A 25,287-nucleotide genomic window follows, 5' to 3' on the forward strand; every position below is an offset into this window, starting at 1 on the left:
TGACAACCCCGCCCTCTCTCCATATAACGTTACTGTTATAAACTACTAAAAGTGCGCTAAATCAAGCATTAGCATACCAGAGGCATTAAATTTTATCTCTGGGATGCTATGAGATGACTTTATAGGAAGCGTGTTCAAAATTGGAAAGTGGGCGTGGCACCGCCCACTTTTAGGTGAAAACACATATATTGGGATCTGCTTTACCGATTTCAACCAACTTCGGTACATAACATAATTCTCATATTTCTATAATATAGTGCGAAAATGGGCGAAATCGGATTAGACTTACGCTTATTTCCCATATAACACCATTTTAAGTTTATAAGATTTCTTAAAAATTAAAGTGGAAATCCGGGTGACTGTCTGTCCGTCCGTCCGTCCATCCGTCTGTGCAAGCTGTAATGGGCGAAATCGGATTAGAATTACGCTTATTTCCCGTATAACACCATTTTAAATTCCATCTGATAATTATACTTTCTACTATGCAAATCAAGCAACAATGATTGTATCGGGGTAAAACTTTGCGTGAATAATGCGTTTAAAGAATGCCACCTTGTGACCAAAAAGTGTCAAAATCGAAGCAAAACTGTTTAAGCCCCTAGGTACTGAATATGTGGACCCCAGTTGACTTTTTGCCGAAAATATCGGTCAATATGTAGGATAAATAATTAATTATATTGATAAATTCATATAATAAATAAATAAATAAATAAAGCTCTCGAGAATAGTATGTTTTTGTGTCAAAAAGGGGTTGAATCGGATCAAGAGTTCTTATAGCTCTCATATACCTAATATAAAGATTTTTGAACTTCCGCTTGACTTTAGAGAGCGTCTTTTACTCATGACAAGGTATCTGTGTGCCTAAAATGGATCAAATCGGCTAACAATTTTATCTAGCCCCATGTAACTAATATTAGGATTTTGGAACATTCGTCAAACTTTACTATATTGATATATGATTGGTGATGGTATGTGAGATACCTTAGTAAAATATTAGGAGGATTTTTATTAGTTTGTGGCATATTAGTAGTATGTAGTATTGACAAAAATTTATAAAATCGGGTTAATACTACCCTCAACTTCCATATACTACTTATAATGCTTTTCGTTATTCTAACCAGTTATATGCCGAATATGTCGGTCAGTCAGTATTAATATTTGTTTATATATAAAATAGCTTCAAAATATGTTCTCGAGAATAGCTGAGCAATGTCAAAATAAATATCTTTCTCTATCCCCAATATATATATGATTTCCGTCTTTCCACCTGACTTTAAACCGTTCCGGTTGATCAAAATGTGATATTTTAACGAAATTAAGTGGATAAGATTTCGTAAAAATTATGTGGTTTGACGCTGAATTAGAATGAAATTAATATATACCTTGGTCTAAACTTCACACCTTCATATAATGAATTCCGATACTCTGGTTGACGTTTGCCACATAGTCTTATAAGTTAGAGTTAATATCACATTCATACTTATGTATATCTCACTTCAAGATGTCTTTTTATACCCTGAAAAGGGTATATTAATTTTGCCACGAAGTTTGTAACATCCAAAAGTAAACGGCGGAGACCATATAAAGTATTATTATATGTATAATGATCACCGTGACGAGCTGAGTTGATTTAGCCATGTCCGTCTGTCCGTCCGTCCGTCTGTATATACGCGAACTAGTCCCTCAGTTTTTGAGATATCGATCTGAAATTTTGAACACGTCAAGTGCTTGCATGGAAAAATTGTTCATTAGATAAGATATCTTCATACCTAGGGTTCATCCTTGATAGAAAGCTTTCTTGGAGGCCGAACATCGAGGAAAGAGTCAAGAAGGCATCGGTCGCCTTATACTGCTGCAGGGGAGCTATAGGGAAAAGGTGGGGACTCTCACCAAAGGTGGTGTTCTGGCTCTACGAAACCGTAGTCAAGCCAATACTGTTCTATGGTGTGTTCGTCTGGTGGAAGGCGCTCGAAAAGACTACCCTGGCTAAAAAGCTTGAGCGAGTCCAAAGAGCGGCGCACATCGGAATCTCCGGTGCACAGCGAACCACACCAACGATAGCTCTCAACGCTATATTAAATATAGCACCTGTGGACATTGCCGGTAGGTGCATTGCTGCGAGGTGTGCTATTAGGCTCAGAGAAGCTGGGCTTGTAAAGAGGTCCGAACAAGGACATGCCGCAATTCTCTCCTCCTTCACCTGCATTCCTAAAAATTTGGATCACTGCGTCACAGCGGCCACTCGAGGCGGTTTTTCTCTGCTCATATCCCGACGAGGGAGATGTGGAGGGGAAGAAGCCGCTGGAAAAGAGGCGCGGTGAGTTTTTTCACGGATGGGTCGAAGCTAGGAGGAGTTGGAAGGGGGGTTTTCTGTAAAGAGCTCTCCGTCAATCTTTGCTTCAGGCTACCGGACCACTGTAGCGTTTTTCAGGCGGAAGTGGCCGCGATCAAGGTGGCAGTAGAAGTACTGTTACGTAGGGTAGCTTCGTTTAGAGATGTTAGCATTCACTCCGACAGCAGAGCGGCAATACAAGCCCTGAGTGCGCGAACCGTGCATTCAAAGCTAGTCAAGGAGTGCCTGTCCTCGCTAGAATTAGCATCATGCTACTCCAATATCAGGCTAGTTTGGGTGCCTGGTCACAGCGGAATCGCTGGGAATTGCAAGGCCGATGAGCTGGCCAGGGGGGGTACCCTTGCCCCGCTCACATCGGAATGGGATCGAGTTGGTTCTCCATATTGATCCGGCTCATAGGAGTTTTGGGTACCACAACGGACCGGCGTTTAAGCTGTCCAAGTGTGATCCTTCTTAGGATCGACCCTCTAACCTAACCTAACCTAAGATATCTTCACGAAATCCGGCATGGATTTCTCTCAATGGCATATATCTGCCATACAAACTGACAATCTAAATTAAATTCTTATTTGAAAAATATGGTTTACGATAAGTTATCTTCACGAAATATGGCATGGATGATGATTGTCCAAGATATCAGACCACAGCTATCATAGAAACGGACCGATCAAAATAAGTTTTTATAGAAGATTTCAGTATGGATTATTGCTTAAGATATGGCTTCAATCTTCGAACGAATTGTTAAGATCGTACCACTATAGCATACAGCTATCATAGAAACTGACCGATCAAAATCAAGTTCTTGTATGGGCAACTTTTTTATATAACAAAATATCTTCACAAAGTTTTGCATGACTTACTTCTTTCATTAAATACTTGTAGAGAACCCATTTTCTCCGAAATGAAATATAGCTTGTAATAGGAAATTAAAGCCTTAAATTTTTCCTGTATGGTAAATAGTGAGTAACATAACTAATCAATCTTCTACAATATATTTGCATTGTAATCAGATTTAACCACTTTACAAATAATATAAATATTAAAAACGAATCACATTAATTAATAATTTATACTGTCCAATTTGCGCTTTCAATAAAATTTTTCTTATATCTGCCAAAAACTGTTTTGCTTGAGCCAAAAGTTATTTATGACATGTTGCTAATTGGGACAATAAGTTGAAAATTGTGTTAAGAAGAGATACATATGAGTAAGGAGCAAAAATATCATTTAATTAACCATAAAATAAACAAGTCCCTAATTATTCAAGAAATATTATTATTTGTTAATAATAATAGAACAATAACTTTGAAAACATAATTATTCAGTTTTAGAACCCTAATTAACTGATGGGTAGGTACAAAACATTCTAGGTAGAATAACAGGTAAGAAATAAACATTGGTCGAAGCGTAGCTCGAAAGTATAACCTAGATAAAAAAAAACCTAGATAATGCCCCTTTTGTGGTTAACGTCTTATAATATTTCCACTAAAATTACTTGGTGAAATTAGGCATGGATAAGAGAAAGGGGAAATTATATTTTTAGTATCCATTAAATAAATAAATCCCCAATAATTCAAGATATATTATATTTATTAATAATAATTTAAAACCCTAAATAACTGATGGGTAGGTATAAAACAAAACCTAGGTAGGAAGTAAACGTAGTTCGCAGTTGAGGTAGAAAGTATAACCTAGGTAAAAAATAACCTCTACAATGCAACTTTTGTAATTAACGCCTTAACATTTCTTCGAAAATTCTTTGATGATACCAAGAAGGGCAAAAGAGTTTGCAGGTGTGAAGTCGGGCTCTAAAACATTCCATAAATAGGTCCCAACACATCGGATCACTTCAGTTTACGCGAGCACCTTAAACTTTCAACAAGGCACACAACTTTCAAAACAACGAAAAAAAACCTTTTCAAATAATAAGCATTATTTTAAGTATATTATTATTTTTTTTAAATAAGCATTATTTAAATTCTATTAAAATTTTTTCACTGTTTATTTTTAGTATATTTGTATAAATATCTCATTAATTTATAAAAATGCCAAGAGTATTTAGACAATCGCAGGAACAAAGACGTCGCAATGCTCAGAATCGAAGCCGACAACAATATAGTCAAAATTTGGAAAATAATAGACAGAGAAACGCCGACTATATTGCAGAATTACGCAGCTCAAATTCGGAGTACCACAATGAGGAGAGAACTCGTGACAGTTCTGCACGTTCCACTAGACGACAGAACCTACTTCACAGAGCAGCAGCGTAATAGAGAAGAACATTCAAACAGACGTTTGAATCCAGAATATAGAGCAGCGGAGCAGGAGCGCGACACAATAGGACTTTCGAACAGGCGCTTGGATCCGGAATATAGGACTGAAGAACAGGAACGCAACACCGCGGAACATTTAAATAGAAGAACCAATCCGGAATATAGAGCAGGTGCGCAACACAATAGGTCATTCGAACAGGCGCTTGGATCTGGAATATAGGGCTGAAGAACACGAACGCAACACTGCGGAACATTTAAATAGGAGAACCAATCCGGAATATAAAGCAGCGGAGCAGGAGCGCAACACAATGGAACGTTCTGTACGGCGTCAGAATGCAATAACAAAGAAAGAAGAAAGGCAACGAAATGCAGCATTGACGAGAAGATCCAATAAGAAGACGTCGTGAGAATTTTAAATTCTTGTCAAAGAAGAGTGACCCGCCAGCAAACCAGGCAACAACTAGCAAACGAGCAGAAATCAACGTTGGAAAGAGTACAATTTCATAGATCGGATCCCGCAAATCGTCAGTTAGAAAGCGAGACGCAAACCAGGAGGAATATAAGAAGACGTCGTGAACTTTTTCCTGATGCACAGCTAGAAAACCAAGAACGTCAATGTCGAGCTGCCAATATATTTGATATGTACGCATTGTTGATAAGGAAAGGGCCCACTGAAATATGCGTGTATTGTGGTGGAACTTGGTTCCCTCACCAAGTGAAGAAACTAGATGTCAGACTTCAACAAAATTTGCACGCTCAGAAGATGCTAGAAAAAAGTTTTATCTGTCATAAAAATTACCGTCTTCGAACCAAAAGTACAACTTTTGCAACACATGCTATCGTATATTGGAGGCATCAAACTATCTGCTGGGTAGAGAGCTCTACGTCAAGCATAATATACAAATGTCAAGTGATTGGCTGGCAAATGCTTCAAACGAGGAAACTGTGCTATTTATTGCGGATCCTGCAGATGAGTAAGAGACCTGCTTAATGCCCGTCAGGAAAATGTACCGCTTGAAATAGAAGAGGATTGAAATCCAGGTGGTCAGGAGACTTTAATGGACAATGAACCCGTTGAAAATTGATCCATTGAACGGGGTGCAATGGCACCAGGACAAGGTAGATGCCCAAGGAACGGTACAACCGACGACGATGATCAGGAATTGTCGTATCCAACGATTTATTGCGAAAAAAAGAGGATATCCTCAACAACTTACAGTAAAATTGCACGTTCTGAAATTCGACGCTATGATCGGCGTTGTGTGCACGTGGACGTGCTCCTGTATATAAGTTCAACGAGTTGCATATGCAAAATGCAATTTCCATGCTTGCTTGCGTAAAAAGTCTGGATCGAGAAATATAACTGCTGCAAATGTGAGGGATGAAAATTTTGTCAGCAACCTTATCCAGCATGATGAAGGCTATCATGTACTCAACGGACTTCGATCCTCACCTGCACATTGGGAGGCTGAAAAGAAGAAAGTTTTAGACATGATCCGCAAGTTTGGTTTGCCAACATTTTTGATCACAATGTCTGTTGCATAAACAAAATGGCCTGAGTTGATAGTCATACTGAAGAAACTGGTGGATAAAGTAGACATTTCGGAAGAGGAAGCTACTGCTCTATCAAGCTCTGAAAAGGCGAGACTGATAAGGACAGATCCAGTTACATGTTCCAGGTATTTCGACAATCGATTCCGCCAAATGCTAAAATTATTACAAAACGGACTATTTGGAGAGAATTTAGTAGTCCGTTACTATTACAGAATTGAATTCCAGCATATGGGATCACCACATTGTCATGGCATGTACTGGCCATTATGAAGGATACAAGCTTGCTCTTCGCTCATCTGTAAAAAAAAGCCACACATTTTCCTAAAGAGAAAATTTTCCTACAGGCTTCTAAATGCCTAAAATAAAAATATCCTTAAATTGCATAGAACAAATATGGATATTCAATTCATTCTGAACGCATACGCTGCAGCTATATCATTAATTTAAAAAAATCCAAAGAGGAGTATCAACATTATTGAGACAAGCCATGGAGCAAATAAATGCAGGGAACTTTTCCATTAAAAAAAAATGCAGCACATCGGAAACAAATTTGTAAATGGATCGGAAATATCGGCTCAAGAAGCAGCTTATAATATTTTGGGACTGCATCTATCAGAAGCCAGTAATGGGGAAATATTTATAAATACATTACATCCAAACAACCGAGTAAGGATGATAAAGCCCCGACTTGAATTGAATGCTTTACAGGAGGACTCTACGGACATATATGTGCCGAGTGTTCTGGAGCACTACTCTCAAAGGCTCGATCAATTGGAAGAACTATGCTTAGCAGATTTTGCAGCATGGTTCAGATTTTGCAAAACAAGCAGAAATGTTTCTGATAATACCGAAGACTACAACGAAGTAAAAAACGAGAATGACACGACAGCTGCACTTCCAATGGCATTAAAGGATGAATCAGGATTTCTAAGGAAGAAGCAAGCCCTTATTCTGCGTTGGAAACGTTTTAGCGTTGAAAGTTCAAGAGCCGATTTCTTCAGAGAAACAGCCATGATGTTTCACCCATGGAGAAGTCAGGAAACAAGCGTATTAAATAATGAGGTCAAGAGTATTTGCAATGCACACAAGGAGCAAATTGAGTTGAATAAGCTTAAATATGACAAATTTTCATCGAACGAACTAGAACGGATTTTGGAAAACCATCATGTCACAGCAGAAGAAACAGCTGATGATCGAGCTGCCTCACAACTTTTAGATCCCGGATTCAGAGCTCTAGCCGTTCCAGAGCAAACAGGAGACATTAATGTTTTTCAAGAGCACAACAATACAGAGGAAGAGGTGGTTCGAATAATTAAACTCCCACTTCTAATATTAGAAGACGATTTAGTGGCAATGGTGTAGTCACTTAACAGCAAACAGAGGGAATACTTTGCTCATGTAATGCACAATGTCAGTAAAGGGGAAATCTTCTTCGAATATGTCGGAGGCGGTGCTGGAGTGGGCAAGAGTCGGCTTATAACAACTACCGAACCCCGAAACAGCCAAGGTGTTACTTTGCGCATCCACTGGAAAAGAAGCATTTAGAATTGGAGCCCTTCATTCGATTTTTTCACTCCCCGTCAACCAGTCTTACAGCGATTTTCGGCCACTAAATAGTGACACATTAAATACTATTCATGCCAATCTCATAGATATTAGGCTTATTATAGTTGACGAAATTTCAATGGTTGGAGCAAAGATATTTGCATATTTAGATTTGCAGGCTAAAGCAAATTTTCAGGAGCAGCGCTTACTTTGGAGGCATACCAATTATTGTGTTTGGTGACTTAAAGCAGCTGCCTCCAGTAGGAGATCGATGAATATTTGCGCCGAATAGGAATAATCATTACAGCTCCGCTTTGGGATCAATTTTGGTACTTTGAGCTCACTGAAATAATGCGCCAGCGTAAAGATCAGTCATTTTCCATCGCTTTAAATAACATGTCAGAGGGAAATATGTTGCATGCTGACATCCAATTAATCAAAAGCAGGGAATAGACCCCTAATGAGATACTTAATGAAGCCATTCATCTATTTTTTTCAAATGCAGGAGCAAATGATTTCAATGTAACTAAACTGGCGAGCACGATGACCGAGGGGTTCATTTCGACTGCGAAGGATATAATTAAGTCAAGTTCCTTAACAGAACGCAGCAGAGCAAACATTTTAGAAGCTGTGAAGTCTTTTAAGCTATTAGAAATACAAGGAATGCTTTAGACATTGCAGCTCAAGACTTCGATCAAATATATGTCGAAGCATAAGTGATGATCTCGTCAATGGTGCTACGGGGGAACTAATGCAGGTTAATTCCGAATCACATAGATCTGAAAGTTCAGTAATGCAACTATGGATAAAATTCGCAGAATCAAGAGTTACAAGCTTTGCACAATCATGAGCGTGGTCCGATCATTCCAATACAAGAGAAATGAGCAAATAACCATAGAACGCAGACAGTTTCCGGTCATTCCAGCTGAAGCCATCACGATATATATAAGTCAAGGTGGAACATACACACAAGTTGCTGTTCATCTAGAGGTTAGAGTAAGCAGATCAGCTTTATATGTAGGATGTAGCAGAGCCACAAGTGCCAAGGGATAATATATAATCGGGACATTTTCTCCCCCGAACCCATTTGGACCGCAGGATCTAATTAAAACTCAACTTAATAGGCTGAAAACAAAAGGAGCATTGACGACATGCTACAGATTTTAGGCTGAAAAATCGGAACAACGCCTGGATATTTATTATCAAAATGTAAGGAGCCTAAACAAGCATATTGAAGATATCAGATCAGACAAGCTGATTTGTTCTGCTGATATTCTGTGCTTTGCCGAGACCTGGGCCTTACCTCAAGAAGAATTCCCAATAAAAGGCTAAAGTGTTATTGCACGCCTTGATGGAGAAGCAAGGTCATCCCAACGACGCCCTGCCAACGGCCTTATAATATACTACAAGCAAGATAGGCGCCCACGTCTATCAGAAGGATCATTTTCAAGGAACGACACCGGTTTAACAAACGTTTACCAACTGTTAAACGTAAACAATTCAACAGTTTCCATATCACTTGTGAAAAGGAACCCCCACTATAGACTTCCGGAACTTCAAGTGGAAAATAATAGTCAGATAACTGAACAATGTAATGGACCGTCAGTAGTCCTTGGTGACTTTAACATATGTCGCCTAACAGCAACTGTTGATTTGGAGGCTCGATTACAACAGTTAGGATTTCAATCTTCATTGGCATGGATTCTGCAATGACCTCATGTATCACATATGAAACACCATATAGTGATCATGACGGAATATTTTTAAGCTTTAGAAAATAGATATATTATATTATATATAAAGATATATGTTAGATTTAATATTATTACCCTAGTACCCTTTATCGCGGATATATTGACCCTAGCTCCAACATATTTTATGTAAAAATTTCAAACTTCCGTTTTATATAAAGTTAAATATTAGATATACCATAGTTTAATGCCGAAAATGTGTTAAATCGGTCCCAAGCTGAGTCGAACCCCAACTGAAGCTTTCCGTTAATTGCAAAAGACTCAGTTAAAGGAATTGGTATAAGTGAAAATGAGAATATTTTGGAAAGGGTGAAACATTTCAAAACTTCTGAAACGTAGTGAGTGCCCTATGAATTGACACTAAAAACCTAAGCCAAATATATGATTACAATGAATAAAAAAACGTGTGATGGCTTGGTTAATGGGGCAGCTCGACAACTTATACAAATTTATTTCCATTGTTCTTTTCCAACAACTCTGTGGATTAAATTTTTGGAACCATCTGTTGGTTTGAAGCACGATCAAAAAAGCCTCATCCTCTAGAAAGTTCTTGGTCACCAATTGGAAAAGTTTTAAAATCTTTTCAATATAAAAGAAATGAACAAATTTCAATTGAAAGAAATCAGTTTCCAGTTGTTCCGGCTGAGGGACTAACTATTCACAAAAGCCAGGGTGCCACATACAACAAAGTTGTAGTCATACTCGACCCAGAACGTCTTCAATATATGTCGCTTTTAGTCGAGGTACTACTGCAGAAGCTCTATTCATCATACGAAATTTTCTGAATCGGATCCTGTATTTAGGGAACTGAGGGGATTAAACACCAATAAAACTCTGACAACAAGTTTCAATTTTATGATTTCCCGAACATCAGGAAATTTTATTCCATAATGTTCCGGGTCTTCACGCTCACATTATTTTATGTTTTGTAGAAATTTTGATATACCAAGATTTACTCCAATTAACGAGCTGAGGATAGACAGCACGAATAAACGGGGCATTATACAATCATATATTCAAAACATAGTATTGCTAGCTCTGTAGAACCAAAGGCTGTGAAGAAAATTTATTCTGGCCGCTAAGTTTTAGAAGCGGTTTTGTTTAATGTTTCAATATTATTATTCTGATTATATAAAGAAATTCAGCTTTCTTCGTCAGACATTTGATTGATGAACTTCAGGAAGTCCTTACTTCTGAGTTATGCTATCAAAATAGGCTAATTGTTGGAGATTTTAACATTTGTTTAATGTCTACAGGGACTACAATAGGAAATCTGCTCCAAGAAAAAAACTTTAGTTCCCTGCTTGGTGTAGAATATTCAACTACACCTGCCGGTACACAAATTGGTTGGACATTTTCAAACAAGGAAGGATTCCTATGTTATTGCAATTACTTTTGAGATGGTATGCTGCTATCATGACAGTATTTGTGTCTCTATTTTGAACTAAAGGTTTCAGACTTTGTACAATAGTTCTTCATTTTTTTTTTCAAATATATTCGAATTAGAATGGTATAGCAATTTTGAAAGTAGTTTTTTAGACAATTTTAGGAAAAATATGTAAATAATCTAAGAAAATTATCTCGTGTTCGGTTGGCACGCTTTGTGGTCTTGCTCGTAACCGCTCGCTGCTACCCTTTTCAGCATTCCTTTTCACTTTTAAATTCTTTGAATGGATGCAAGAGCGCTCGGTTTCAAATGAATCTATACCATTCGTTCAATAATTTAAATTCTGTTATCTATTTTTTGTATGTGATATGCAAAATTTGTATGCATAGAGTAATAGAAATATTATGAAAAATTGTAAATAAGGAGAAAATTATGATACTCAAAATTCAATTTTAATTTTTAATAACATACCGCATAACCGCAAAGAATTTAGTTCAAATATAATTTTATTTAAAACAAGAATTGTAACTAATTCAAGGATGTTTTATAATAAATAGAAAAAAATATGGAATAAAAAAATATGGGATTTTAATACTTAACGATTAGGAAATTCCTGTTATAAATTTGGTCTTGAAAATATTAGTAGATTAGGGAATTCCCGACTTAAGTATTATATTTCTTTGAAACTATTAAGCGGGTAGGTATTATGCATATTTTTTTACCATATTCATGGTAATTCATTGCAAGCAAATTGTGAGACCATCATCCCAACATACAAGTGAAATATGCAACACGCTCTAAGTGTTGCGCGGTCGAACCGCACAAATATTTGCGAAAATTTGATGGAAAGGAATGACAGAAAAACTCGATTTAAGTTGCTGGAATCTTTTTGCTCGTGTGAATGGACAGAGCGACACCAAAAGAGAATTTGCCGATAGTAGTGTCAAAAGAGTCCCAATGTAAAAGCACACTTAGGAAACACGGCCAATAAGAGTTATTGTAAAAATATGCCCAATTTTTGCGATCCGAAATCTATTATTAATGATTTAAAGGAGCAGGGATTAAATGCGCTGAGTCCTGCCCGTAGACTTCAATGGAAAATTAAAACTCCCCTCGACATGTTTTTGGTAACGTTCGATCCCATGGAGAACATAAGAAAGATTTTCGAGACCAAAACTATATTCAATTCAATTGTTTCCATGGATACTGCCTAAGATGATACCACAATGCAAAATTGCCAACCATTAGGCCATACACCAAACTATGGTGGTAAACAAATTCTGAATGATCAAAACCAGAGCAGAAGAGTGACGGCATATCTCGAAACTTAGAAGGTTCTGTAGATTTTAGGACAAAAAATAATGAGCCTTATCAACAAGAAGTTCCGAAAATTATAGCTGAAACATAAAAAAGGTCTACTTTTGCTAATGTTTTAATAGCAAAAAAAAATGACAATAAATCGAAAAACAGCATTTTAACACAGATCTTGCAGAAACTCAACAAGCAAGATGAATTCAAAACCTACTTGAAAAATCAACTACCGGATTGAAAAATAAACGAGAACAATTTTAAGAATTCAAAAATGAATTTGTTTAAGACTTAAAACTTTTTCGCGTTTGCGTACTTCATTCAAATCAAAAGTTAATATGCATATAATGTGCAATATTAATTAAGAATACTATTAAACATTTTAGAAAGAAAAACTTGCAACTGATAAAGTTCTAGCTACAACAGTGACTATTGACGGGGTTAAATGTTCATTCTCATTTACCTCTGTGTATAGTCTTCCAAGACATCAAATCCAATTTGAAACTTAATGACCAAACACAGATATAGATAAATAATGGGTGGAGATTTTTACGACTACAAAGGATAGAAAACATTATAAAGCACTGCAGTTAATCAAAATGTATGCATTCTCGGCGGACTTACCATCATATTGGCCATCAAACAGCCAAAAGATTCAAGATCTGATAAATTTTTTTATTGTCGCCAAAACATCCTAGAACTATCTGTTGATTAATCAGGTTTATGACCATAACTCGCATCATTCTCCAATCTAATTAAACTTTAGTGGAACCGTCATCCTTAAAGACAAAACAGGGCCTTCTGCAACAAACGTACAGATTGGGAATACTGCATGCTTCAAGCTGATACGTCTATTTTTTATACCCTGAACAGGGTATATTAATTTTGCCACGAAGTTTGTAACACCCAGAAGGAAACGTCGGAGACCATAAAAAGTATATATATAAATGATCACCGTGACGAGCTGAGTTGATTTAGCCATGTCCGTCTGTCTGTCCGTCTGTATATACGCGAACTAGTCCCTCAGTTTTTGAGATATCGATCAGAAATTGTGAAGACTCCTTTATCTCCCCAAGAAGCTGCTCATTTGCATATAGCTGCCATACAAACTGAACAATCGGAATGAAGTGCTTGTATGGAAAACTCTTTCATTTGACGAGGTATCTTCACGAAATTTGGCATGTATTATTATTTAAAGCATTAATCTAATCTCCGAAGAAATTGTATGGATCGGATGACTATAGCATATAGCTGCCATATTAACTGAACGATCGGAGTAAAGTGCTTGCATGGAACATTTTTTTATTTGACGAGGTATCTTCACGAAATTAGGCACGAGTTATTGCTTAAGGCAACAAATTATTCTCCACAGAAATTGGTCAGATCAGATCACTATATCATATAGCTGCCATACAAATTGAACGGTCGGAATGAAGTTCTTGTAAGGGGCCTTTGTTTTTGTGAAGGGTATTATAGCTTCGGGGCAACCGAAGTTAACGTTTTTTCTTGTTTAAATAAAGTTTCGAAAGATCTTAATCGTAAAATTAAAAGCTGTAAAGATGAAAGTTTCTCAAAATATTTTCGATCTTTAACCAATGGAAGAAATTCCAATTACTATCTTTGGAAAAGATATAAAAGACTACAATCACTAAAATCTCAAGAATGTCCCATTAATTATTATTTTCGGATTATTTAAACAACATATTCTTCCCATATGAAACACATTATCCTACTGTTTGCAGTCAAGAAAGCGAAGAAATCCCAAGTTACACAAGCAGTGGGCTGAGTATGGGGAAAAAAATATCCCCCGGTGGCACTAAAACAACTTCCTCCAATAAGTATAGTAAAATATCTAACATTATTAACGCGTCTTTTCATTTTAAAAACGGTTCAACTTTTTAGAAAATTGCTGAAATTATCTTGATTCAACAGCCAGGGGAAACCAGGAAAGATGTATCCTCTTACAGGCCCGTATCGCTTCTACTGAAAATCTCGAAACTTTTTGAAAAAGAAATGTCTCAATAAAATCATAGAACGAAAAGCTATAATTCCAGCGCATCAATTTGGGTTTCGAACTAACTATTCTACGATGTATTAAATCCACAGAATTACACATGTTATAGAAAACGCCTTTGAGGAATAAAAATTCTGTCCTGCCGTGTTTTTGGATGTTGCAAAGGCGTTCGATAAAGTTTGCTAAAAAGGTCTGCTTTCAAAATTGAAATTAATTTTACTAAAACATCATTATGATATCATAAAATCATAGTTATCACGTCGTTACTTCTGCGTTAAACAAAGAGACGAGTATTCTATCCTTAAGAAAAAAAAAACCGAAGTTCCACAAGATAGTGTGATGGGCCCTCTTCTTTAGATTCTATTCTGCAAATTGACGAAAATTACACAACAGCCACATTTGCAGATGATACCATACTGCCTTATGTTCAAATTATAACTGGTTAATTAGTAACAAATCAAAAATCAGTTACTTATCTATAAACAAGTATTCAGATCAGTATGGAGCTGTAATGCACAATTCTGGGGAAGTACTAACGCAAATAATAAGAAACTTATCCAACAACTCCAAATCAAAATACTAAGACTAATTTTCAAAGCACCTTGGTATTGTAGAAGGGTTGATGTAGAGCATGATCTAGACGTGTAAACTCGGTTACCGCAGAAGTTTATAAAAATGGTAACGAAGTAATAGCTATCTTAACTTCTAGAGATGGACCACCAAGTGGACTCAAACGTCTCAAACTCGGCGATTTTTCAAACTAGCCAATACTCTCGGAGTAGTTTTGTAATTTTGTAATAATTATATAATTAATTCACATTCAGGTTGCTTGTAGTCTTTCTTTTGCATTTATTATTGAACTAGTTACTAAGAAAACAAAAAAACCTAATATTCTTCAGGCTAATTTCAATCCATCTCAATTATACAACGGTACACGTGTGACAACCAGAAAGACCACGTTATTGTAGCAACAAGTTTGACTGCAAAATATATTGGAGAAATGGTCCTGTTCGACGTTTTCCAATGACACTGTCAGAATAGACGAATAAATTTCTAAATTTTTATAATAATAAACTATAAATATTTTTGTGATTAGTTTTTAATAAATAAGTAATAAAATAAAAAATTCAACATTTATTTCTTTTGTTTATTTGTCCTTAGTAACAAATCTAAGAAAAAAATGTATTTTCAATCATTTTCAAATTTTGAAGAAATGTTCAAATTTTAACTTCGTGGATTCTTACACCGGTAATAACATTCATTTACATATGCCTTATATACATATATATATGATCAGGAAGACGAGACGAGTAGAATTCCGAGTGACTGTCTGTCTGTACGTCCGTGCAACCTGAGTAAAAATTGAGATATCTTGATGAAACTTGGTACACGTATTCCTTGGTACAAAAGGGGAGTCAATATTGCAGATGGGTGGGGTCGGACCATTACCACTAGCACGAAACACAATAAATCATACCACTTGCTCTGGACAAATCTTTTCAGCCCCCCTCCGACAGCGTAAAAATGGGTGAAATCGGATTATTGCGTACTTTTTATAAAAAACATAGGTCAATCTGTGAGTTATATTATCTAAGGTCGAAAAGAATCTTTTAATATTAATGTCCGTAAATCAAAAATGGTTTGAATGAGATCAATACTTCCTTTAGCCCCCATATACCTAATGTAACAATTTTCGATGTCGAACTTCCAGTTAACTTTATACCGCACATATCGGCTTAATAAAATTGAGAGAGCGTAATTTTCTCCCAACGGTCCATCTCTGTGTATAAAATGGATAAAATTAGGTGAATAACTAATATCAGGATTTCCAAACATCCGCTTGACTCTACGTCTTATACCTTGTTAATGGTATAAAGGATAAAATGGAGTCAATACTACACTTATCTCCCATATACCTAAAATACCTTATAATTAGTCAATCTGTTAGGTATATTAATGAAACTCAAAGAGTATATATTTCTCGTAATAATATGTCGTAAAACTAGAACTGAATAAATTCCCTAGCTACCATATACCTTGAATAAGAATTTCCAGCATCCGGCTGGATTTATACCGTATGTATTGTTTCATACTATAGTTGAATGCCGAGAACATGGCAATTTAGTCTACGAATTACCCCAACTCTATATATTTATAAAATTGCTTGAAAATCACAAGTATACCTGAGCAATGCCAAAGTAAATGCGAGCAGCCAATTTCTCTGCCCCAATATACCCTACATAATAATTTCCGACTTTAATTTGAACTGTTAAGCCTCTTCGGTTAAAGAATGTTAAATTCTATAGTTTCCACCTTAAAGTAGGCGGTACCACCCCCACTGTCTAATTTTGAACGCGATTCCCATAAAGTCATCTCATACCATCCCAGAGATAAAATCTAATGTCTCAGGCGTGTTTTGTGCTTGATTTATCGCGATTTGAGTATTTTTTAACAGTACCGTATATGGGGAGTGCGCGGGAGTTGTTGTCACCCAATTTCACAAATTTTCACACTGTCGATGGAGGTACTACAAATATTTGTTTTCAGATAATTTTTTTATAGCTTTAGCGTTTTAGGATAAATGCACATTAAACCTATTTGGGGTCAGGACTACGCCCACTTAAAAAAAAAATTGTAACTGCAGATGCCTCTCTAATGTGATCCTGTATACCAAATAACAGTCTTCTATCTTATTGTGGAGTTTAATTATGGCAATTTATTTGTTTTTGATTAATGACGTTTTCTGGGCGTGGCAGTAGTCCGATTACGCCAATATGCAATACCAACCGTCTTACGGTAACTGGAAACATGTGTACCAAGTTGCATAAAGATATCTTAAATTTTTACTCAAGTTACAGTTTGCACAGACGGACTGACGGACGGACAGACCGTCACCCGGATTTGAACTCGTCTCTTCATCCTGATCATTTATATATTCATAACCCTATATCTAACTCGATTAGTTTTAGGTGATACAAACAACCATTAGGTGAACCAAACTATTATACTCTGTAGCAACATGTTGCGGGAGTATAAAAATATTGCAAAAGAATTCAACATTCATTATTCAACGAAATCTTGAATGGATTACAAGTAGATTTGGTACTTTAATAAGTTATGTTATATGTTATGACTCACTTAGTTTTATTCACATCAACTAAAGTTTTATTAATTTCTAATTTTATTAATTTATTTTCAAATTAAATCTATATAATATAAATATATTTTGATAATATATTATATATTGGGATGAGGTGGAAAACGTCAATCAGAGGTTGGGAATTCATTATAACGGGTGTTTTTTTTCGAGGTATATAACTTTAAGTTGGCATTAATGTTCAAGATGGCGACCGATTTAACAGCTGTCAAGTGATTTATTCTCAGTTTGGTTTGGCAATTAATCATGAATAGACTCACGATTGAACAACGCTTGCAAATTGTGTGAGTTTATTTCGAAAATAATGGTTCTGTGTGGAATACGTTCATTTTACCGTATGATGCGATAAAGCGCACTTCTGGTTGAATGGCTACGTCAACAAACAAAACTTGCGCATTTGGAGTGAGGCTAATCCTTAAGTGTATGTCGAAACACCGTTACATCCAGAAAAACTGACTGTTTGGTTCGCTTTATGGGCTGATGGAATCATTGGTCCGTACTTCTTCAAAAACGATGATGGCCAGAACGTTACAGTCAGTGGTGATCGGTATATAGCCATGATAGCTTTTAGCTAGCTTTTTTATTCCCGAATTGAACAACCATGATGTCCAGGAGCTGTGGTTCCTACAAGACGGCACAACATGTCACACAGCTCGTGCCACAATCGATTTATTGAAAGACACGTTTGGTGTCCGCCTACTTTCAATTTTTGGTCCTGTGAATTGGCCTCCAAGATATTGTGATTTAACACCGCTAGACTACTTTCTGTGAGGTTATGTAAAGTCATTGGTCTATGCGCAAAAGCAAATGTTGGAAAAAGTCATCGAAAATTGGACGTCCAAATTGGACGATATCCGAGCCAGCCGTGGCGGTCATACGCCAGAAATCATATTTAAAATGTAATGCCACAAGATTATCTTTCGGATAAATAAAATGTATGTTAATCGAATAATCCATCGTTGTTTTATTGCAATTTAAATTCTACCTCTAAAAAAACACCCGTTATTAGGGATATGAGGTTTATACCAAGGTTTACACCAAATCCTTACATAACTAGCGCTAAACCATCATTTATTTTTTAAGAAAACTTGTCCACTCAATTTCCTTAAGGATCACACATTTTGACCAACCTAAACGGCTTCTAGTCAGCAGGAAAATTGGAAATCACTAAACAGGGTAATATTTGTGGCAGAGTAAGATCTAAGCTTGTTGCATTAACCTTTGACATTGTTAAGGTAAGGTTGAGTTTAATTAACGTATTTCACATACCATTACTAATATACATATAAGGAGTAATTCTTTATCCACTTTGGGCAGAAATATGCATCCTTTATAGAAAAACACGGCTTCTCAATTTTATTAAGATAACATATTTGCCGATATATTTGGTATAAAGTCAGAAGTTCGAAAATCTTTCTATTAGGTATATGGGTGCTAAGGGAATTATTGATCCGATTCAACCCATTTTTGACATACAGGCATACTATTAGCAGAGATTATCAGGAATATATCTCACAGATTAACCGATATTTTCGATAAAAAGTTCGCAAAAGAAACTGGCCTCCACATATTTGGTATATGGTTTTGATCCTATTTGCACAATTTTTGGTCATAAGGTGCTTTATCGCACTTTAAGTAGTTTTCAAGAAACACGTTATATGGAGAGTGGGCGAGGTTATAATCCGAATTCACACATTTTCACAGCATATATATGGATGCCAAAAAGATTTGCCCAGAGCGATTTTTGTTGTCATAGCTTGAATGGTTTAAGAGATGTGTACATTAAATTTATTAGAGGGCGGCGTCACACCCACTTTGTAAAAAAATTTTAAACTATAGATTCCCTTCCCCAATACAATTCGTTGTACTAAATAAAAATGGTTGATCTTATTGTGGAGCTTAGTTATGACAATTTATAAGTTGCCGATTAAAAACGTTTTGAGGGCGCAGCAATGGTCCAATTCCGCCCGTCTGCAATGCCAAACCTCATTGGGTGCCGAGAAGCATGTGTACCAAGTTTCATAATTATACAATATGTTATGTCAATTTTTACTCATGTTATCGCTTGCACAGGCAAACAGACAGACGGATAGATAAATGAACAGATAGACAGTCACTAAGAATTTAACTAGTCTCGTCCTCCTGATATTATAACAATCTTGATGCTCCTGGAAACTATTTTTTTTTTTGTTCATACTAATTGTTTTGTTCATACTATTCTTTTAACATCTCTTTAAAAAGGATAATAATGGAAAATCTGACTTTTTAAGACTCTTGATGTTTAATATAATATTTCTTGTTTAATAATAACGGCTTGAAATCTAGTTAACAGTGAAGTAGCAGCAATAAATACCCTAAAAAATGTCATTGTTGATCCTCCTTCTAAGGTGCCATATGAAATATCACTTTGCTCAGCTAAGTCAGAAGCGCCCTCGATCGGGGTTATCATACGTTCTACGGTTAGGAATGCAGCCAAATTAGCAGTATATGACGATATAATAATTAAGGTAAAGAACCACCAAATCGCTCCAACAATACGGGTTGATACTGCCTGCAAAAAATGTACAAAAAATGTGTATTAGTATTATTATGTTAATAATAACCAGACGTACGCATATCTGCATGACATTTAAATGAATATCGTTCTTTTGTTTACTGCAAATACGGGGAAAAACTGAACGATTTAATTAACAGTCTTCGGCTTTTTATTGGAAGATTTTTATAAAGTTAGTCAAATATTACAATAAATAAAATATTACACGTAAGGAAGGGCTAAGTTCGGGTCTAACTGAACATTTTATACTTTTGCAATTTGCAAAGATAAAAGGCGAGAAATAATACAGTAGACATGCCTTAGTTTTGTAGCCTTACATATGCATATATCAATTTCGATTGGTTTTAGGTGACACAAACAACCGTTAGGTGAACAGAACTGTACCAACATGTATACAAATTTTGCTTAAGAATTCAGTATGAATAACCGAATAGATTAAAATTAAATTTGATTAGTTTCATTACAACATCTTGCATTAATATTAAGATCAACCAAATTAACTAAAATTTTTTTTGTACTTTTGACATTGCTTAATATAATTTTTTATGTTCCTTATATGTGACCATATGTCTCTGGGTTTTACATTAATATGCATGCAACTATGATTTTAAATATTTTCGTTATTTGAAATCAGTTTTTTTATTCAAAAATATTCACTCCAACTTAAACATTTTATTAAATCATTAGTTAATATATGTTTTTGCATAAATATATGTTACATATGCATATGTACTTTACTATATATTGTTAGAAATTTTATGTTTATTTTTAAATTTTCAGGATAGAAAGAAAAACAGTTATAATCGTGTTTCCCGCACAAGTAAAACTTACATTTCTGACAAAAAAGAAATGTTTCATAATACAAGTATGTACACTTGTCCTTTTAACTCTTTAAGGATTCGCTTTGCTAATTCAATTTCAATCGAAGACCTGTTTCCAACTGTCTTGAATAGATGATCATCAGATGTTAGATATTTGATGTTACTTCAGATGCACTGTCATTGTGAGTTTTAACTACAGACTCTGCAGGGTGTAGCTTTTAACTACACTAATAATTCCATTATCCACATCATTTACTTATTCATTTTCAATATCAGAATCCCTCTCTAAATATAATATTTCAGTATTTCCTCTTCGGAAAATATTATAGCGAGCAGTTACAAATGTAAAAGGTATCCGTTGAGTAAACTTGTCTTTTAAGGCTCCTTTTTGCACCATTAAACAACGCTGGCGCATTTATTTATAAAAGATTTAATAAATATAGATAACAGGAATACTCACTAATTTTTGGAGTAAAATTCAACTAAGAAATTCACTTTCAAGGCATTATCTATCAGAACAAAATTAGTATTATGAACATTTGTTCACGAAATCAACCCGTGGTGGTTGGGTATTTTGCAAATCAAATTTTATTAATTGACATAAGCTAATAAGCCAAAGCTAATAAAACTATATCCTAAATAAATATTTTTAATCGGAAATTTAATAAAATAAATTTAAGTTTTGAAATCCCTTATTAGGAACATTACGTCTGAGGGGGTTAATATATGGGATATATTGATTATAAGGAAAAAATCCCAATTTCATTCTGGTATAATAAAAATCAATATATTGGAGCTAAGGTAATTTATGGATGATATCGTAGATTTCCAGCATTAAACTATAGCATATCCAATATTAAACTTTCATTTAATTTTCCTAAGATACCTTGCATATTGGCATATATCTATCAATATGGTGTCAAGCACCTAGGAAGTTTGAAAATCTTATATAATTCTTATAGATTTTCTTATATAAGATATATTGTGGCTAGGGAATATTATATTTTATTGCAAAGATTTTATCCAGTTTTGTTATTACAATCATTGCCAGAAATAGAGGCCCTCTGAATTTCTTAACGAAACCTTACATATTGACCAATATATAAAGTATAAACTCGATCGGAAGGCCAAAAATATTTATATTATGTATATGGGCGATGAAGCATACTCTAAGGTAAAAAAATCAGATGAAATTTAAAAAATTGTTTAAAGATAAGAAGGCGCGGTTGACATCGGATTTCGCCCAAGTTCGCGCTGTATAATAGGAATGATTAAGTAAACTTACACACCAAATTCAGAATCAGTTAAGTACTTCTTGAAATATAGGATTTCACCAAAATGTGGATGATGCCAAGCCCATTGACCTATTTTTTACCTGTTCCTATAAAGCCCTTCCATACCATCTTAGCAGTGACATTAAACGCTTGTGACGCATTTTTTTAGAAAGTTATTACACTTTTAGTAGTTTTCCACATAAACGTTATATGGGGAGTGGGCGCGGTTATTATCTGATCTTATCTACTTTTATACCAAATTATAGTTTGGTATCTTAATTTAGTACTTAGTTATGGCACTTTATATGTTTTCGATTAACGGCACTTAGTGGGAGTGATAATAGACCGATTCCGCCCATCTGAAATACCAACCCTTTTGGGCATCAAAGAACACGCGTACGAAGTTTCATTAAAACATCTTATTTTTACTCAAGTTAAAACTTGTACGGACTGACAGTCACCGGAATTTCAGCTTGTCTCGTCATCCTGATAATTTTTATAAATAGGTATATATAAATAACTCTATATCTATCTCGATTAATATTAGGTGTTACAAACCACCACTAGGTGAACAAAATTATTAGACTCTTTATCAACATATTGCGAGGGTATAATTAACAACAACAAAAGCATGAGATGCTTTCAATATCTCAGGATCCACTAGCTTGAAAAACTCCCAAAATGATATTTTATTAACGCAACCCACGCTCCAACCAGATTTAATGCTCCTTATATTAAATTGTCGTATATTCAAATACCGATTCAATGGGGACGCTAGAAATGTGTGACAAATAGTCGTACATAAAGACGACCAAGATTTTCAACGACTTATTTTTCAAAAAGCCCCTACTAGTCCCTACGCGACTTTAAATTAACCAAGTAAGGAAGGACTAAGTTCAGATGTAACCGAACATTTTATACTCTCGCAAAGTTAAATGGTATACTCGTTTGAGATTTCTTTATATATTGTAATAATTAGAAGTAGGAACTGTTGCCTTATTTATTTACATTCACAGTGAAAATAATTAGAGCAATTTGTAAACTAAATTTACTCAAATTATAAGAAATCGTTCTTGTGTTTTTTGTATACGCTTATAATTAATTTTATATAGAATGCATTACAACTGTATTGAGAAGTATGAAAAGAAATCGTTTTTAGTCAATGAATAACATTTTTTTTTATTATATCGATATTATACATGTTTAGCTTAAAAATAATAAATATTAACAACTTTAAAAATATAAAATATTATTATGTTAATTTGTATATAATATTTACAATATTAAACATAAATTTTTATAAAGATTCTTATACATATATCCAAATTATATTTCTTTTCTCCTTATACTATTTAATTTCTATCATATATTTATATAATAATGTCATATATACATATAATTTAAATTTGCTTAATTAGATTATTTACATATTTTTCTTAAATTTGTCTTTAAAACTACTGTCAAAATTGCTATACCATTCTAATTCGCTTACATTATATTTGGAAAAAAAAATGAAGAACTATTGCACTGAGTCTGAAAACATTAGTTCGAAATAGAGACACAAATACTGTCATGATAGCTGTGTACTGTCTCAAAAGTAATTGCATTTACATGGGAAGGATCCATGTTTGAAAATGCCCAATCAATTTGGTACCGGCAGGTGTAGTTGAATATTCTGCACCAAGCAGGGAACTAAAGTTTTTTTCTTGGAGCAGATTTCTTATTGCAGTCCCTGTAGACATTTAATAAATGTTAAAATTTCCAACAATTAGCACATTTTGATAGCCTAACTCAGAAGTAAGGACTTCCTGAAGTTCTACAATTAAATGTCTGACAGAGAAAGCTGAATTTCTATATAGAACCAGAATATTAATATTAAAACATTTAAACAAAACCGCTTCTAAAACTTTGCGACCTGAATAAATTTTCTTTACAGCCTTTGATTCTATAGAGCAAGCAATACTATGCTTTGCATATATTATAACGGCCCGTTTATTTCTGTTGCTTGTTTCCGTGCTATCTATCCTCAGCTCGTTAATTGGAGTAAATCCTGGTATATTAAAACTTTCGCAAGGATAACTCCAAGTTTCTACGAAACATAAAATATCTGAAGATAGCATCAAACAGTCGCTTTTTGTATCATTAATGTGAGCATGAAGACTCTGAACATTATGGAATAAAATTTGATGTCCTGATGTTCGGGAAATCATAAAATTGAAACTTGTTGTCAGAGCTTTATTTGTGTTCAACTCCCTCAGTTCCCTAAATACAGCATCCGATTCAGAAAATTTGTTAGGAGGAATAAAATTTCCTATGATGAATAGACCTTCTGCAGAAGTAGCTCGACTACAAGCGACATATATTGAAGCTCTAGGCATTCTGGGTCGAGTATGAACTACAACTTTATTATATGTGGCACCCTGGCTTTTATGAATAGTTATTCCCTCAGCCGGAACAACTGGAAACTAATTTCTTTCAATTGAAATTTGTTCATTTCTTTTATATTGAAAAGATTGTAGAACTTTTTTAATTGGGGTCCAAAAACTTTCTAGAGGATGAGGCTTTTTTGATCGTGCTATCAAACCAACAGAACGTTCCAAAACTTTAATCCACAGAATTGTTGGAAAAGAACAATAGAAATCAATTTGCATAAGTTATCCAGCTGCCCCATTAACCAAGCCATCACACGTGTTTATATTCACTGTAATCATATATTTGGCAGAGGTTTTTAGTGTCAATTCATAGGGCAGTCCCTGCGTTTCAGAACTTTTGAAAATTTTAACTCTTTCCAAAATATTATCATTTTCATTTATACCAATTCCTTTAACCGAGTCTTTTGCAGTTGAAAGGATAGCTTCAGCTGGATTCGACTGAGCTTAAGGGCATTGAAATTATTTGTCTCTTCATTGGACCAAAATAAATGTATGGCGTCATCAGGACCTTCTTCGAAATTAACTACTCGACTTTCAATGAGTGATATGTCCTCATTTGTCATAGTACCAGATGCCATATGGTTTAATGCAATTGCAAAAGCCTGATCGGGAGGATGTCTCATTATCTCTATTATAATTCAAAGTATTTAAATAACTCCCACAAAGGGGAACCGACTAAAGTGCTGCATGCATCATTGGGATTAGGACAGAATATCCACCTATCTCAAACAGGTGACAGTTGCTTCAAATCAACAAACACTATGATCGGTATACCTCCGAAGGGGCTGTCTGTTTTGAAAATTTGTATTAATCTCGCATCAACAGAGCTAAACATACAAGCACCTACCATCGATATTTCATCAA

General features: G+C 35.0%; 1 protein-coding gene across 5 annotated transcripts in view; it reads right to left on the reverse strand.

Moving 5' to 3' along the window:
- Positions 1 to 25,287, reverse strand: part of LOC106624584 (glutamate receptor ionotropic, kainate 2) — a 1,058,023-nt gene that overhangs the window by 72,801 nt on the left and 959,935 nt on the right. For all 5 annotated transcript variants that reach the window (XM_070112613.1, XM_070112614.1, XM_070112612.1 and 2 more), the window contains one exon: positions 19,696 to 19,893. In XM_070112613.1, the coding sequence (XP_069968714.1) occupies positions 19,696 to 19,893 (198 nt within the window). The remainder of the gene's footprint in view (positions 1 to 19,695; positions 19,894 to 25,287) is intronic.

The sequence above is a fragment of the Bactrocera oleae genome, chromosome X, assembly GCF_042242935.1.
Source record: "Bactrocera oleae isolate idBacOlea1 chromosome X, idBacOlea1, whole genome shotgun sequence".
NCBI classification, from domain to species: domain Eukaryota; kingdom Metazoa; phylum Arthropoda; class Insecta; order Diptera; family Tephritidae; genus Bactrocera; species Bactrocera oleae.